This window comes from Anomaloglossus baeobatrachus, chromosome 6, assembly GCF_048569485.1.
Source record: "Anomaloglossus baeobatrachus isolate aAnoBae1 chromosome 6, aAnoBae1.hap1, whole genome shotgun sequence".
Lineage (NCBI taxonomy): Eukaryota > Metazoa > Chordata > Amphibia > Anura > Aromobatidae > Anomaloglossus > Anomaloglossus baeobatrachus.
Window position 1 is genome coordinate 90,250,010 of NC_134358.1, and position 18,931 is coordinate 90,268,940.

Genomic DNA, 18,931 nt, shown 5'->3' on the forward strand with positions numbered 1-18,931 from the left:
GATGCCCCCACGTCACCCCAACGCAGTATGATGCCCCCACGTCACCCAAACACAGTATGATGCCCCCACGTCACCCTGACACAGTATGATGCCCACACGTCACCCCAACACAGTATGATGCCCCCACGTCACCCTGACACAGTATGATGCCCACACGTCACCCCGACACAAAATGATGCCCCCACATCACCCCAACAGAGTATGATGCCCCCACGTCACCCCAACAGACTATGATGCTCCCATATCACCCCAACACAGTATGATGCCCCCACGTCACCCCAACACAGTATGATGCCCCCATGTCACCCCAACACAGTATGATGCCCCCACGTCACCCCAACACAGTATGATGCCCCCACGTCACCCCAACACAGTATGATGCCCCCATGACACCCCAACATAGTATGATGCCCCACAACACCCCAATACAGTATGATGCTCCCATCACAGTATGATGCCCCACATCACCCCAACACAATATGATGCCCCTCATCACCCCAACACAGTATGATGCCCCCACATCATCCCAGTACTAGTTGACCAGGTGGGAGGGGCAGAGAGTGGAGAGTCAGACAGTTGGTCAGAGAGAGTGAAGGTGGACGTGAGGAGACGCACTGACTTGGAGTGAACAGTAACCTGGTGCCCAGGACGGTAGTTGCCGGTGGAGTAAATCCGGAACTACGCAGCAACAGGGTACAGGACCCTAGGTCAGGCAGAAGCTTCAGGCAGGTCTCACCTGCACAGTGAGGGGACCATCAAGGACCTCGCTGACCCTAAAAATCCGAGATTCAGTATCAAAGAGAGAGCCGGGGACAGGACCAGAGACTCCAACCCCACAGGGTTCACGCTACCGTCATACAGACAGCAGTGGAAAAGACCACCGGATGGGGACCCCCAGTTGCTCTACGCCACGGGGATCCACCAACCAGAGAGAGGTGCAGCGGAAGAAGGCGCCAGATTACTAATTGGCACTGGGACAAAAGGGACCTGAAGGTGAAACCAGCCGGCCTCGGGTGACAAATTACCACCAGTAAGTGAGTAAAGAACCAGTTGCACTGAACCCTTGTGTGGACTACCTTCTTCCGACACCCGTCATTACACCTATCCTCTGGGGCCTGGCCCTGCTTGCGGAGGGTCCAACATCCAGGCTGCCATTAACACCAGCCCCAGTAGTGAACATTGTGCAGCGGCTGCTCCATCTACATAGCCGCAAAACAGCAAGTGGTGTCACGTGTGAACTTTATTCAACAATCCCCTGAAAATATTCCCCTTTTCAAAAAGCACCCAGGGCATGGAACCGGGCAACGGCCACCAAAGTGATATTCCCCAGTTATACGCTGCGCGGGACCGAGTACCCCATAACCCTGGGCGACACATATAGGAAGAAACCTATCACTCCAGGGCAGCGGGTGGGGAGAAGATGCCGGGGACCGAGAAGTCTGCATATATAGGAAGAAACCTATCACTCAAGGGCAGTGAGTGGGGAGGTGAGCGAGTTGGGAGGGCCGCGAGTGGGGAGGGCAGTGAGTGGGGAGGGCAGTGAGTTGGGAGGGCCGCGAGTGGGGAGGGCCGCGAGTGGGGAGGGCAGTGAGTGAGGAGGGCAGTGAGTGGGGAGGGCCGCGAGTGGGAAGGGCCGCGAGTGGGGAGGGCAGTGAGTGGGGAGGGCCGCGAGTGGGGAGGGCAGTGAGTGGGGAGGGCAGTGAGTGGGGAGGACAGCGAGTGGGAAGGGCAGCGAGTGGTGAGGGCAGCGAGTGGGAAGGGCAGCGAGTGAGATTGGCAGCGAATGGGGAGGGCAGCGAGTGGGGAGAAGCCACCAAAGGATCCATTTGTCTAACCAGTCTATAGTGCGGCTCTGTCTCCGAGCGGATTAAACTATGTTTTTTCTCTGAAACATCGCAGAGTTAATCCTACCTGGCTGAAATCATAGTCACGGTCTGATACATGCCGCCTGTGGATTGGGTCTTCCCTTTAATAATAATTTTAAAATCCGCATGGACAGAATTTCTCTCCACCCCCCCACGAATAAAAAAACAATGAGTTATTTTTATTCATTATAAAGCCATCAAAAATAAAACCTGCCAAAGACAAGCCCTCAAAACACTTCTATGTCTTGCGAAATGCAGAGATGAAGAAACAAAAAGGTTTTATGAGGTTAATACCCATCATAATATAAGGAAAATAATTGTGTGGGGCTTCCAGCTTATCACAAACAGATGGAAGATGTTTCTTCTTACTGTTTAGCACGGTATCTGAATTCCTCCCAGACCTCTCCATTGCACATCTGTTAGCAGCCATGACACGCAGCAACCCTAGTCTATACCGAGGCAAGAAAGAATTTCAGCAGTGGGGTCTACTGTAAATAACCCGCCCCCAGTCTACTCAGACACATGTAGTAAATGTACATATAGAAGTAGTAATATGGCTGTATAGGCGCTTGTCCGTCAATAAAAATTATACCTTTTTTGGAGCTATCTGATGTGCCAGTGATGTGAAATCTAGTGTAGAAGCCCTATGTAAATCAGGCTGGAGGTGCATTGAGGGTGTGTGAATAAACGTGAAAGAAACAGACCACACCCCCGGTGCACGCCAACCTGATTTACATTCAGATCGCTATAAAAAAAAATATAATTTTTATTAGGCTACAAGCGCCTAGACAGATATACCGCTACTTCCCTTTACCAAATGTTCCGCATTTACCTTATATCTACTGGTCTCAGTATCCTTAAAGAGCTTGTCCCATACTTTTACATTGATGGTCCATCCTTAGGTTAGGTCATTCATGTCTGATCAGCCGGGGTCCGACAACTCGCACCCCCGCCGATCAGTTGTTATCAGTGGCGGCAGGCAGCCGGAAATGCTCAGTTCCGGAGCTGATCCGTCTTCTGACAGTGGCCGTGGCCGGGTACTGCACATCCGCCTCATATTGATCTGAATGAGAAGCAGATGTCCAGTACCAGAAGACGGAGCAGCTCCGGAACTGAGCATTTATGGCTGCCTGCTGCTGTCGCCAGGACTGAGAACAGCTGATCGGTGGGGATGCGGGTTGTCGGACCCCGGCTGATCAGACATTCATGACCTTTCCTAAGGGGTACTTTGCACACTACGACATTGCAGCTGCGATGTCGGTGGGGTCAAATCGGAAGTGACGCACATCCAGCGTCGCTGTCGATATCGTAGTGTGTAAATTCTTTTTGATACAATTAACGAGAGCAAAAGCGCCGTAGTCGTATCATCGGTGTAGTGTCCGACATTTTCATAATTTCCCTGCAGCGACAGGTACAATGTTGTTCCTCGTTCCTGCGGCAGCACACATCGCTGTGTGAGAAGCCGCAGGAGCGAGGAACATCAGCTTACCTGCGTCACCGTGGCTCACGCCGGCTATGCGGAAGGACGGAGGTGGGCGGGATGTTTACGGCCGCTCATCTCCGCCCCTCCGCTTCTATTGGCCGCCTGCTGTGTGACGTCGTTGTGACGCCGCACGACCCGCCCCCTTAGGAAGGAGGCAGGTCGCCGGCCAGAGCAACGTCGCAGGGCAGGTATGTGCGTGTGAAGCTGCCGTAGCGATAATGTTTGCTACGGCAGCTATCACAAGATATCACTGCTGCGACGGGGGTGGGGACTATCGCGCTCGGCATCGCAAGCATCGGCTTGTGATGTCACAGTGTGCAAAGTACCCCTTAGGTTAGGTCATTCATGTCTGATCAGCCAGGGTCCGACAACTAGCACCCCCGCCGATCAGATGTTATCAGTGGCGGCAGGCAGCCGGAAATGCTCAGTTCCGGAGCTGCTCCGTCTTCTGACAGTGGCCGTGGCCGGGTACTGCACATCCACCTCATATTGATCTGACTGAGAGGCAGATGTCCAGTACCAGAAGACGGAGCAGCTCCGGAGCTGAGCATTTATGGCTGCCTGCTGCTGCCGCCAGGACCAAGAACAGCTGATCAGTGGGGATGCGGATTCTTGGACCCTGGCTGATCAGACATTCATGACCTTTCCTAAGGATAGGCCATCAGTGTAAAAGTAGTGGACAACCCCTTTAAAGGAAATCTGTGAGTAAGAATTTCCATAGGAAAGCAGAGGTAGCGCAGGATGGGGCAGGTTCAAACATCACCAAGCATCGGCAGCAAAGAACGTTATGATTGGAAATATTTTGCCGTGCCCTATCCTGCCATCAAAAAGTAAAAAATATTAATACTTGTGCAAATGTTGGCATAGATGTCATTTCTACTGCGTAAAGAGCCCAAAAAATGCAACAAACTTATTATGAGCCCCCTCCTCCATCCGGCTGTAGGTGTGAGACTGGCACAGGAAACTCCAGTTTTGATAATTCCACTCCCCAAAGGGTTTTGGTTTATGGAATTTTTTGAACCAGTGAAATTTTCTTTAAAATATGGTGATCCCAATTCATCAACGCTTATCCGCCAGGAAAACCAGAAAAGTGATGGCAGTCAGATCATATGAATTTTGGCTTACCCAAAATATTGAAAAAGTGGACGAGCGTCTGATGAGTGGTCTGCGCCTCCGTATGTCCCTGCTGGAGTAGGACTTGTGGCACAGAGAACGCCCCTTATGAATGTGACGAGCATCGCTGTGCCACAAGTCCTACTCCAGCAGGGACACACGGGGGCGCGCACCACTCATCAGACGCTCCTGAGTCACTAAAACGCGTGTGCCCTGGACTCCACTCTGCCCCCTCATCAAGACCAGTGTGAAGAGCGACCTGTGCTGATGACAACCTGCAGTAACCCCCAGTCCATTATACCGCCCCCCAACCCGCTCCCCCTCTACTGATGTACCCTCACCCATCCTTGTAGACTGTGATCCCTCGTGGACAGGGTCCTCTCTCCTCCTGTACCAGTCTGTGCCTTGCATTGTTCACAATTAGGCTGTGTGCCAACACTGCGGGGGGGGGGGGGGGGGTTTTCACATCTTTTTCATGTGTTTTTTCTTGCAGATATTAATTAATACTGCAAGGAAAAACACATCCCAGCAAAGTCTATGAGAATCCTGACTTGCTTTGCATATCTTGTACATTTTTTCCTTGCAAATTTTGGTGCAGAAAAAAGAAGCAGCATGTCAATTGTTTCTGTTTTTTCCTGCGGATATAATCCCTGCAGTGCTGGTGTGCTGCCCCGTGCTCGGCTGCAACCGAGCCGCTCGGGTCCAGACCTTCAGTGGGTGGCTCGAGGGTCTCCGGACCCGGGGGTCCTGCGGTCACTCCGACCAAAAAGGGGTTGGTGGTTTGGGGACGTATGTGTACAGCCAGAGCTGTGTTTTAAGTTTGGAACGCCACCCACTGGATGTGGTGAAGGTGGATACCACCGCTGCAGTTACGGGGTACCCGGGGAAGATGGTAAGCAGCAAGTTGTTAACCCCTCCGTGAGCAGGGATGGTGGCCCCGGGACCCGTTGGGGGTGTTTTGGCGGTGCAGGGAGATGGGCAGCCGGAGGGCACTAGTGTACTCACTATTAGAATGAAACACTCGAGTCTCTCGTAAACCAAGATGATGGTGGTCGGTGCCCGCAGCTGGGATCCCCCACTTGGTTGGTGGTCTCTGCCTTTCTCCTGCACCTGTCTGAACTGTTGGGCTGCCTGCTCTTGCAGCGTCAGGAGTCCGCTCCCCGGCTTGTGGATATCGGGAGAGCCCGTTTGCCCGCAGACGCTGGCCCGTGGGATCTCTGAGCCTTTGCGGTGGCTTTCTATCCCCCTCGTTGGGCTGTTGTCTTCTATGAGGGACTTTGGGTGGGAAAGGACCTAAAGTCCAAACCGCAAACAGTTAATTAACTCAGTCCAGTCGTTTCTAGACCTCGTTTCAGGGTCTGAGTACCCCCTCTTGTGCTCTGGTTTCCGAGTCGGTTCCCCGGGTCGGTACCGGCGGGCCACCACCCTGTCCCAGTCCACCACGGTTCCACCGAGCCGTCTTCCCGGCTCCTGCAGGCAGAGGCCTCCGTATATCTTCTAGCCAAAGGTGCCTGGGCTCCAACCCCGGCACCTGTCAGACTGTCTCTACTTCACCTCCAAAACTAATCAGACGTTTTTCCCACCTCAGGCTCTCTGAACTCCTCGGTGGGTGTGGCCAACCACCTGGCTCCGCCCCCTGGTGTGTTCATCAAGCCCTGAGGGAGGTGACTAGGGTTTAGGCTATGTGCGCACTAGGCCGTTTTACCTGCGGATTTGCTGCGGAAATTTCTTGAGAAATGTCTGCAATCTTTGTGCAGACATTTCCCAGCCAGTCCTATGAGAAAAAAAAATAGCTGTGTGCACACTGCGGATTTTTCTCAAGAAATTTCCTTGAGAAGATTTTCTTGAGAAAATTTCTTGAGAAAATGAGCATGTCAATTCTTTTCCGCAGGTACAGCCTGCAAAATCCGCAGGGAACAACCTGCGGGAAAATCGCGGCAAATCCGCGGCTAATCCGCGACAAATCCACATGCGGATTTACCGCGGATTTGGTGCGGATTTTTTCCGGAGGTCCGGAAATCTTCCACTCCCAGAAGTTTCTCAAGAAATTTTCTTGAGAAACTTCACATTTCTAGTGCGCACAAAGCCTTAATGTGGTTGGCTGGTGTTACCTAGTTAGGGACTGGTGTAATGCGGGGCCCTATCTGTGACTACCTGGCTAGTCCAGGGCGTCACACTCGATCACTACAGTGGGTTATATCTGTCAGTGCTGCACTCACAGCTCTGACACTTCGCCTCACGCATCCGGCATGGTCTGTGAGGCGATCCGTAGCTCAGTATCTCAAGGTCGTCATGGTGATGACCCAGGGTTGCTATGGCAGCGATCGGGACCCTGTGATCGCATTACAGAGACCCCTCTCCATGCCTCCTGAATGCTGCAATCGCATTGATCACAGCAATCAGGGGGTTAAACAGCAGTGCTGGCAGTGAGAGCAGGGTCCCCTGTGATCGCCATGACTAAAAAAAAAAAAAAAAAATGAATGGAGAAATTTCAGAAAAAAAACACTTTAAAAAATCTGCAAAAACGCATTTGATGTTTGTTTGGTGCAATTTGTGGCCATAATCTGCATGCATTTCCTTCCCCAGCAAAGTCTATGAGAAATCAGAAAGGCTGTGCACACGCTGCTTCTTTTTTGTCTGTAGTTTTGGGTGCAGAAAAAAGAAGCACCATGAGTTTTTCCCTGTGTTTTTCCATTGCATATAGTGAAAAAACACACAGGCAAAAACCTTATGGGCAAAAATGCACCGAAACTTGTCAAAAACACATGCGATTTTGCTGAAGAAACAAAACTGCAGTGTGTGCACATAGCCTAAAACTGACTGTTTTTTACTGCTGCGTTTTATCTGCAGAAAATCTGCTACGTGGGCACACACCATTATTGTATTTGTCCATGTATGCCCCCTTTCATATTGGAATAAATGGTGCTATAATAATAAAAAGTATATTCCAGTTGTGGCATTTTTGGCATTTTTTTCATAGACTTCTCCATGGGAGTTGAAAAATGCATGTACAAAATTCTAATAATCAAATAGAAAAAAATAATCCCATTATAAAGTATGCTGCCCATTTTAAAAAATGCCAAAATGCCCTTTTTGTAGCAATGGCCCAGACTGTGGCTAGGAGGTGGTCTGGGGCGAGTGGGGGACGTCTCGCCGGCGTCTCCTCCCCCCTCTCCTTGTGATTGCCAGCCCTGTGACATGCACATCATGAGAAGCAGCCTCTTCCCTCCCCTCTGCTGGAGCTGCTGCAGTCATGGCTGCTGATGGGATTGATGAACGCTCTCCCCTGATCTCTCCACATTCTGGCAATGTCACCCCTACAGCCCCTCCATACAGCCAGGAGAGCAACCTGCGGGGTAAGCCCAGGCTTCATCCATGTGTACCCTGTGTGTGTGTATGTGTCCTCCAATTCCCACAGGAGGGAGGTGGTGCTGGACTGAATCACAGCTCTGGGTCCACACTGCAGAGGCTCAGGATATTGCAGATCTGATGCTTTGTTTCCCTGGGATATAAGTTATACCCCAAAACCATCCATTGGGTCCTATACAGCACCACCCCCCCCCTAATACTAGGGGGACGCAATCTGTACCCTCCATGAAGATGCCCTTTAATCATGGGATACAATGTATTTGCTTCTTGCTATATGTGTGTTACTCAACTAAATCTGCAGAAAGTTAATCCCTGTAACGAGATTTACCAGCCAGGAACAAGTCCCAAACTAGACCCACCAAAGATTAGTCCTATTAGGTCGGCTGATGATTACGGATGGGGATTTTCCCTCAATACTTCAGTCTAGGATAATTGTGTTTTACAAGTTGCTACAAATGAAAAACTATATGATGGAATGTTCTGCAAATATATAGTATCATTGATGGACGTATGATATATAAATATGGCTGAAACAAAGGAGCACATGGGTCGCTCGAACTTTTGTCATGTAGTCCTTGTGGCCGTAACACATGGGGCTGTCCATCTTTTGTCTCACTGTGTATATAAGGCAGCATGGGGCGGCTTGTTGACACACAATTTACACTTGTGTGTGTGTGTATGTATGTATGTATGTGTGTGTATATATATATATATATATATATATATATATATATATATATATATATATATATATATATATATATATATATATATATATATATATATATATATATATATATATATCACACACACCCCATATATTCTGTACAGTGTGTTTGTATATATTTATACAATTTTTTTATGTGTGTATTTTCATGACCCTTTTTTTGTATACTGTTGTGCAACACATAAGATTTTACAACTCTCCTTTGACCTTGTTATTCCTGTGTCTCCTGTCTGGGGCTAAATTCACGTCACAGCAGTACGTTCACACTTGAGTTTTATGATGTGGATTTTTGAGAAGCTTCAACTTCAAAATCCACATTAAAAACCTCTTCAAATACTTCCTGTTCAATTCAGCAAGAAAATCAACCTTTAGTGCACATGGAGCGATTATTTATTTTTTTTGTTTTTTTTTTCTCCATGTGTTTTTATTATTAATAATAATATAATATAATTTATTTATAGAGCACCATTGATTCCATGGGGCTGTACATGAGAAGGGATTACATACAGAATACATATACAAGTTACAATAGACAGACTGGTACAGAGGGAAGAGGACCCTGCCCTTGTGGGCTTACATTCTATAGGATAATGGGGAGGAGACAGTAGGTGGTGTGTTGGTTGGGCGGAAGCTCCGGAACGGTGTTGGTTGGGCGGGAGCTCCGGCACGGTGTTGGTGAAGCAGCGAGGGCATTGGAGATTATAGGCGTTTCTGAACAGATGAGTTTTCAAATTACATTTGAAGCTTGCAAGTGTAGCAGATAGTCTGACGTGTTGAGGCAACGAAATCCAGAAGACAGGGGATGCTCGGGAGAAGTCTTGGAGGCGGTTGCATGAGGAGAGAAGAAGATCTTGGGAGGACCGGAGGTGACGTGTTGGAGTGTAGCGGGAGATCAGTTCGGAGATATACGGAGGAGACAGATTATGGACTCCTTTTGTAGGTCAGTGTTAGTATCGGATACGGTGGAGGATGGGGAGCCAATTGAGGGATTTGCAGAGAGGAGAAGTGGGGTGGTATTGAGGAGAGAGGTGGATCATTCAGGCAGCAGAATTAAGGATGGACTGCAGAGGTGCGAGGGTGTTGGCAGGGAGGCCACAGAGGAGGATGTTGCAATAATCCAGGCGGGAGATTATGAGGGCATGCACTAGCATTTTTGTAGATTGAGGGAAAGACGGATTGTGGAAGTATTTTTGAGTTGAAGACGACAGAGTTTCTGCTTCAAAAATACTCCAAGCAGAAAAAATGGCCCGTACACAAAAACAGGGTCATGCCCTGTGCACACAGTCAGTTTTGGGTTCAGTTTGTAGCCCTAAACTGCATGCATTTCCTTCCCCAGCAAAGTCTATGAGAATTCAGAAAGGCTGTGCGCACTTTGCTTCTTTTTTTTGCCTACAGTTTTGGGTGCAGAAAAGAGAAGCAGCAGCATGTCAATTTTTTTTGTGTTATTTATTGCGTTTTTCCATTGAATATAGTGAAAAAACGCATGGGTAAAAACGCACTGAAAACACACAAAAAAACATGCTTTTTTTTGGCCAGAGGGTGCATTTGTTGCTGAAGAAACAAAACTGCAGTGTGTGCACATAGCCTAAAATACATTTTTTTTTTTTTTTTTTTTTTTTTTTTTTATGGATTTTTCAGCCAGAAAAGTCCCCTATATAACCGAACATAACTTAGGCTAGGTTCACATTTCCGTTGTTTTGCCTCAGTCACATGCGTTGCTTGACGCTTGTGACTGATGCGTTGTACACTGGATGACAAGAATAAGAATTCATTGTCGGATTCCGTTGTAAAAAAATGAGAGAGAGAACGATCAGCTGATCGCTCACAGAAGGCGGCCGCCGGGTGATCAGCTGATCGCTCACAGAAGGCGGCCGCCGGGTGATCAGCTGATCGCTCACAGAAGGCGGCCGCCGGGTGATCAGCTGATCGCTCACAGAAGGCGGCCGCCGGGTGATCAGCTGATCGTTTGGCCGCCGAGAGATAGCATGCGCAGCGGAATCAAAAGGATTCCACTGCTCAAAATAACGCTACTTGCTGCGTTCCTGCCGCCCGACGGGCGGCGGATGCAACGCAGCATCATCAGTCACAATCCGCCGCTCATACAAGTCTATGGGAACAACGGAATCCGCCAAACTGATTGTGTGGTTTATCAGAGCGGCGGATTGTGACTGATCATAAACAACGGAAATGTGAACCTAGCCCAAAGAGTATTTGAGTTAGTTTTTAATGTGAATTATTTAGCAGAATCACCTAAAATTCCATGTAAACCTACCCATACACTGTGTAATTATTACCACTACTGTATCTCTACCGTGTGCTTTCAGGCCTCATTCAGACATCTGTTTTAATAGGAAAGTGAGGGGTTATACATGAAAAAAAAAAGTGCTATGTTTTTTTTTTTGGGGGGGGGGGGGGGGGGGGGTTTGTAATTTTTTTTTATTTTATAAGCAATATTTCTATTTTCAATCAGTGATTTTTCTTGTGTGTAAACGGATAAAATATTTAATAAAAAAAAATTATATATAGCGGCCAATGCGACAGTTGTCACTGTAAGGGCACGAACACATCAGCGGTATAGGTGTACAGGGCAGTACAGTACAATACAGTTCACAGACAGTGTGGCAAGCCCCGGTCACATACTGTCACATGCTCCGGTCACATGACCACATGTGCCCGGAGCTTGCCAGTGAACTTTAATGTACTGTATTGTCCTTGTGCCGGATCTGCGAGTGCGGCAGGAAAACGCTGATGTGAAACCAGCGTAATGATGTTATTTTGGAGCAAGACAGAATAAGGCAATTAGATAGATCTATCTAATTATATTCCAAAGTTTTTCATACCCATCACAGTTTGTAAATAGATGGCAGTCGGGTGCTGGCCGTTATTTTTATAGGCCCAAAGACGTGTCTGGGTGATTGTGATCAGTGACATTAAAAACAGACATATCACGTGAACAGCACTGTATATAATGGGTATATGTTCTATCTGTGAAACACATAGGCTATGTACGTGAAAAATGAAGTCTGAATTTGGCCTTACAGTAGGGCCGCAATGGTCAGATATGCACTGGATTTTCCTGGAGAAAGGAACCGTAGCACAATTGTGTGTGAGCGGTCACAATGTGAGAAATCAGCCGCGTACATTGATGTGTTCGTTCTCCAGCGTGTTTACTTATGCCGCTTATTATCTCTGCATTGATTCCACACCGGCTGGTGCACATATTGCTGCTGTGATAAATCATCGCAGACTCTTCAGTGATTTGTGCACAATGTATGGGGTCAAGCTGCAGATTCAATTCTTTGATTTGCAAAATGTGAAATGTGCGGGGACCCTAGCGGGCTAAATCGACATGCTGCACACTTCAGATCCAGAGTGCTGGTGAGTTTAAGCTGTGAATGTCTTTAAAGGGATTGTCCACTACTTTTTATATTGATGGCCTATCCTTAGGATAAGTCATCAATGTCTGATCAGTTGGGGTGTGATAGTCCGTACCCCCTGCCGATCAGCTGTTCTCGGAGCTGGCAGCCGGAAATGCTCCGTTCCAGAGCTGCTCCGTCAACTAATAGCGGCCTGGTACTGCACATACACTCCTTTTCATATCAATAGGAGGTGGATGTGCAGCGCCCCTGAACCTGTCAGGGCACTACAAGGTACTGCATCCTGTCACAGATGCAGGGCCTACCCCCAGGGACCTGGAAGACCAGTGCCGGTAACATAAACATCCCCAGTTTCCCTCTCCCAATCAATGGTGACTGACTAGTCTGGGACCCAATGGATGGCCACCCAGGGGTGGAGCCGATACAGTCCATTAAACAACAACCGGGGGGTAAGGAGAGAGACGGCAGAGTGAGTAGAGACAGTTGTAAGAGACAGATGTGTCTTCAGACGGGGCCGTATAGCAGTGAGCTAGCTGGTGAAGGAGAGAGGTTAACAGGGAGGGTACGACGAGGTACCCCTGGAACTATAGCACCGACGGGGCACAGGGCCCTAGGTCAGGCGAACGCTTCAGGCTACCTGACAAATACCTGCACAGTGAGGGGACCATCCAGGACCTCACTGACCCAAGAATCCAGGGCATCAGGAGTAACGAGAGAGCCAGGGACCAGAACAGAACACCGACCCTACAGGGTTCACTCTACCCTCCTTACGAATCAGAGACGACAAACAGAAGGGGACCCCTAGACGCTCCAAGCCACGGGGTTCCACCAACCAGTGACAGGTGCAGGGGAAAGAAGCCACCAGGTTACCACACCGGCACTGGGACAAAAAGGACAGGGGTCGAAACCAGCTGTCCTCAGTGAACCAGCATTACCACCACTGTGAGTAAACACGAGTTGCACTGCATTCCCATCGTGTGGTCTCTCTTCTTTCCACCCCAAACTCAATCATTCACTCCCTGGGGCTTGGCCGTACTTGCGGAGAGCCCAACATCCAAGCTGCCATCACCACCATCCCCAGTAGCAATAGACTGTCCAGCGGCGGCTCCATCAACCTAGCCGCAACCTGCAAGTGGTGTCACGACATAAACTTTCTAATCTCCCCTGTATATAACCCCTTTTCAAGCAACCCCCAGGGTCACAGAACCGGGCATCGGCCATTGCACACCCGTGACACAGCATCCCTGTACATATACGGCCCGGGACAGAGTACCCTATAGCCCTGGGGTGAGTCAGATGTACAGTACGTGGCTGCTATAAGTTGACGGTGCAGCTCTGGAGCTGAGCATTTCCTGCTGCGGCCGCCAGCACTGGACACAGCTGATCAGCGGAACGAAGGAGTGATATCGGTCAACAGCCGATCAGCCATGGATGACCTATCCTAAGGATATGCCATCAATGTAAAAGTAGTGGACAAACTCTTTAAATCTCACACCATGCTACTGCAAAATACAGCAGGTTTTCAATCCGGAAATCTAATGCATTTTATGTGGAAATGTACTTAGGCCTTATTCATATTTAAACACACACGTGATAAAAAGGTCCTGGTGTCATCTGTGCCTCCGTTTTTACCATTGGTGTTTTTCATGGATGGATCTATAAAAATATAAAGTTTCTCCTATACTTTTTCACTGGCAAACTTGTACGGCACATGGATGGCGTCCGTGCGCTGTGTCTGTTTGTCACGAAACCATAGACTTGTATTAACCCTTGTCGTCTGTGCTGCTGGGAAAAAAAACAGGCCTGTCTCCATGTGTTTTGCATGGATGCACAGCCCATTTAAAAACGCACATAGTAATATAATGGGTATGTGCTGTATATGTGAAAAAAAACCAAAACAGCACATGTATTGGCAGCACGGATGTGTGAATGAGGCCTAACAGGGCGGGTTACTGTGTGGGAGACTCTTGTTTCAGAAGGTTCTGCAAATGAACCTTCTATTATGTTCATGTGAATGGAGTTATTCTAGCAGCATGTTAATGGATTGTGACATGGCTCTGCAAACAGGATCTTTCACCAAATTTATCATGTCGAGGTCGAACTGGATGTAGGATGTTTACGCCACATGCACACAGCGAGTATTTGGTGAGGGGTTTTTTTACCCGAGTATTTGTGGCCAAAACCAGGAGTGGCATAATCAGAGGAAAAGTTTAAGGCCGGTGTCCCACTTGCGATTGCCTCGCATGTATCTTGCGCAAGTTTCGCGGGGCATCACCCGGCACGCACTCACATTCTACTCACAGGAGCAGGCCGGTTACATGTGTGTCGCCCTGGACAAGCCAGGGGCCACAGGTAACACCACCACCACACCCCACACTCCCTGTAGGCACATCGAAGTCAGAACACAAAATCCTTGTTGCCTTCCCCAGGGGCTGTTGTCCACACCAGGGGGTGGAGCCAGGTGGTTGGTCTCCACCCACCAAGGAGTTCACAGTCCTGGAGGAGGGAAAACACAGGCAGTTAGAGTTTGGAGGAGGAAGTGAGAGGAGAGTTAGAGTTAAGCTAGGGAAGTGGAAGGAGTGAAAGTGAGCAGGAGTGAAGTGGCAAGAGAGCAGACTGAAGTGAGTCCGGGTGTGTGGCCCGGACAGAGCAGCAAGGTTGGCAGACGGTGGTGACCGTCTGCAGTGGAGGCCGATTGGAGTCTGTCATAAGGACCGTGGACGGGTGGTGACCCGGCGGTACCGGACCGGCATACAAAGAGAAGCCAGCACCATTGGCAGGGGCCTTTCGGATCCCGGCAAGGCTTGGAGTCGCCGTGAATTTGCCAAATCCGTTAGTGAAGGGGACCTCCGGGTTTCCAAACAGCCAAGTCCCGATAGAAGGCAACCGTCCAACCGTGAAGGGGAGACACCGCCAAGGGCAACCGTTTCCCAGGGCCAGCGCCTGCGGGCAAAAGGGGCTCCTCCGGCCTATATCCAAGTCGGGGAGCGGGTTACCGGTGGGAACCCATCGCTACCAACATTGAACTTAGGTGCTGGGAGAGACAGTCATCACCAACCTACAGGGAAGAAGCAACCGCAGCCGTCCGAGGGACCCGTCCATCCAGCCGCTTGTTTTACTGTGAACTGTGTCATCATCATTGGGCTGAGTGAGTACCTCTGTGCCGTGCGGCACAGCGCTGCCCCTGCGACCCTGCACCTCATCAGGCCCCGCAACCCGCCTGCTGTCCCCCCTACCCACGGAGGGGAGAAATAACAACTCAGCTGCTCCCTGTCACCGCTCCCGGGATCCCCGTTCAGAGCAGCGGTGGTGTCCACACAATCACCACAACCGTGGGTGGCGTCACGGACAATAAATCCTTAAAACCATTCCCCTTTTCACTCACGGGCGAGGAGCGCCGCTCGAGTCCCCGGGATCCGGCCCATCGCTCGAGCCACCGAGCAGCAGCAGCCGGACCCGAGCAGTGGGAGAGCGCAGCGTCCCCTCCTCCGCCCGCGACACATGCATCTCTATGCAGCCGACCCGCTCCTGTGAGCAGAGTGTGAGTCCGTGCCGGGTGATGCCCCGCGAAACTTGCGCAAGATACATGCGAGGCAATCGCAAGTGGGACACTGGCCTAATAGAAACACAGGCATTTTTTGGCTTAAAAATATTGAGGTAAAAAACTCACCAAATACTCATGTGTAATAATCACTGCAAAGCAAAATAAGTTTTTAGGTTTGTTTTTTTTTTTTTTTTTTTTTTTTAAATTTCCCCTCTCTGATGCAGAGATATTAACTATCAACTTAGGAGGTGACAAATACTTAATGTCCAAGTGGATGTTATTAGATATTTTTCAATTTGGTGTGTACTTCTTCTCTCTGTATGAGTTGCCCAATCATAAACAAACAGTAGAAAAATAAAAGCACGCCTCACATTAGCTTGGAGCAGGCTTCCCAGTGTGTAAAGGCCACTTCACACATAACGAGATCGCTAACGACATCGTTGCTACGTCACAGTTTTTGTGACGAAACAACGACTTCACCAGCGATCTCGTTATGTTTGACACATACCAAGGATCCGCCCCCTGCTGTGAGATCATTGGTCGTTGCTGACTGTCCTGGGCCATTTTTGGCTCATTGGAGTCCTGCTGAGCAGGATGGATCTGTATGTTTGACAACTACCATCAATCTCGTTAACGACCTAGATGAGAACTTAGTGTGACACGTAGGCGTGTAGTTGCGTCACCTTTTCCGCACCAATTGGTTGGCGCTGAGAACAATACTGTGTTCTGATTGGGTATCGCTTCATGCTTTGTTCTTTTTTGAGCCTTGCTTTGAGGATAGAATCTGCAACTACACCCGGATTAATTTGTACTTTGATCCGAAAAGCAAGCAAGCAACCGGGAACAAAGTTGCCTTCTAGGCCAGCCACCCAATCAGAACGCAGTATTGGCCACCAATCGGAGCGGAGGGGTGTGGAAAACGCAACGCATCTGCACGCCTACGTGGCTTACAGCATCAAACACTACGCCCCTATTTGAGGCCTGAATTGTTACATACATGCTGTGTGACAGGGTCCCAATGACCAACGAGATCGTTATACAGGTCGCTGCATTGTTACTAAAGTCGTTGGGAAAACTATGTACCGCCCCGCGGCCTCGGCTGCGACCGCCGAGCCGCTCGGATCCGTGCTCGTTCTGCGGGCCGTGGCTCGAGCCTTTCACGGACCCGGGGGTCACGTCGCTCTGCAAGGGAAGTTGGCGCCACGCGTGAGGGAATGCGGGGATTTGGCCTTGGGATGGTTATTCGTGACGCCACCCACGGGTTGTGGTGACGCGGGCACCACCGCTGCGGTAAAGGGGAGGGACTCCCAGGAGCGGTGTAAGGGGCGCAGCTTTGGGTGTTAACCCCTCCGTGGGTAGGGGCGGTGTGTCCCGGGGCCCGGTTCCGGGGAGATGATGCAGGGCTGCGGTGCGGTGCCAGATGGCACTGTCGTACGCACGATTAAGTCACCAGTAAACCAAACGTGGTGATAGACGGGAGGCCCGCAGCTGGCTGCAGTTCACTAGACGGGTTGGCAGAGTCCACCGTTCTCCTGCACCTAAGTGTAAGTGGACCACGGTGCCTTGGCACGGGTGCTCCGCTCCCCGGCGGGTATGTCGAAGGAGCTCCTTTGCCCGCAGGCGCTGGCCATCGGATCTATGGCCTATGGCGGTGGCTACTATCCAGTCGGGTTGGGCTGTTGCCTTCAATCGGGACTTTGGTGGGAAAGGACCCCAGGAGGTCCAGACCTCAATCAGTTAATTCGACTATGGTGGTGGCCTATAGCCTAGTCAGGGTCTGAGTACCCTTCCTGGTGCTCCGGTATACTGTTGGCTCCCTGGTTCGGTTCCGGCGGGCTCCAACCCAGTCCTGGTCCCTACGGTTCCACCGGTCGTGTTCCCGGTCTCCTGCAGGCGGCCCCTGCCGTCTGCCTGCCTGACTGTTTGGGGCTCCGACCCAGGCCCCGCGCAGAACTGTACTCGACTGCACTCTCCACTGTACTGTACTGAACTGTTACTGTGACACTTCTGTCTGGTTTTTCCTGCCTCAGGCCAGCAGACTCCTCAGAGGGAGTGTCTTTCCGCCTGACTCCGCCCACCTGGTGTGCCTGTCTAACACTAAGGGAGGCAATCACTACTTGTGATTGGCGGGTGTTACCTTCCTAGTGTGGGGGTGGGGGTGGTGTATGTAGTGACCTGTGACCCCTGGGGTGTCCAGGGCATCACAATGACTGTGTGACACCTCAGCAACGATTTAACAACAATTCGGAAACTGTGACGTAGTAATGATCTCGTTATGTGTGACTGGACCTTAAGATATGATACAGCTCTGATCTCCTGGTCTAACCTCCTGCATGATTAGAAAAGTGCTGGGAGATTAGAGCAGATGACTCGCAAGTTTCCTAGAAGGTCACTTAGAGTACATTCACACGATCAGGAATAGCAGTGTTTTGGACGCATAGTGTTTTCGCTGTGTCCAAAACGCTGCGTGGTACAGTACAAGCACAGTGGATAGAATTTATAGAAGTCTCCTGTCCACTGTGCTTCTTTTTTTTTACGCAGTGTAAACTGACATCCGGCGCATCTTCCTGAACTAAAGCATGTCAACTTATTCTTGCAGAGAGGCGAGTGTTCTCAGCGGGGAGAACACAGGGAAAGCCTGCAGCGCCCAGTATCCTAATCGTGGGCACGGACTGCTGCGCTCTTCTGCGGAGAAAACTCGCTTCTCTGCAGGAGAAGACACGCTGCATCCAGAATGCAGTGTGTGTGGATCGTGGGAATGTAGCCTTAAAGAAGTGGTTCACCCATATGGTTCACCAATATGATACTATTGTATATTAGATTTTATGACAGGGTATTGATCCAGGGAACTAATCTGATTGCCGGATGTGGAGTCAGGAAGGAAATTTTTTCCCCATTGGAACTTGTTTGCCACATTGGGTTTTTTTTTGCCTTCCTCTGGATCAACATGTTAGGCTACGGGTTGAACTAGATGGACTTAGAGTCTCCCTTCAACCTTAAAAACTATGATACTATGATGATATTTATTATTGGCCAGATCAATATTCTGTTGAGAAACAAGGTTTCTCTCAAGTACCTTGTGTTGCCAATAGTGCCTGTGGTGTGATCGGCGCTATTGTGCTCCCCTCATCCCTATTGTGACCACCCCCCCCCCCCCTTCCCCCATGCAACGTGACCTCAGAGATCCAGTGATGTGATGTCACGTCAATTCCTGCTCCCCCGGCATCACGTTACTGGGCTGTATGTGGAGTTTCACCAGTCCTCACAGCCCAGTGTGTCTCCTGATTGCGCGCTCTGCAGCGAATGTGGAGGGAGGTGCTGCGCCGTGATGCTGGGCTGTGATGAGCCGTGAAAGGCCGCCTACAGCCAATCACTCGCAGAGACTGGAGCCGGCTGCGGTGATGTTCTGCGGTGACATCACCAGATCCTCGAGGTCACGGAGCCCGTAGGTCA

At 49.9% G+C, this 18,931-nt stretch overlaps 1 protein-coding gene across 1 annotated transcript in view; it reads left to right on the forward strand.

The window, feature by feature from the left end:
- Positions 1-7,655: 7,655 nt before the first annotated feature.
- Positions 7,656-18,931, forward strand: part of PIP4P2 (phosphatidylinositol-4,5-bisphosphate 4-phosphatase 2) — a 104,161-nt gene continuing 92,885 nt past the window's right edge. Inside the window, exon 1 of the mRNA XM_075353099.1 lies at positions 7,656-7,817. Coding sequence (XP_075209214.1) covers positions 7,715-7,817 — 103 coding nt within the window. The 5' untranslated portion in view covers positions 7,656-7,714. The remainder of the gene's footprint in view (positions 7,818-18,931) is intronic.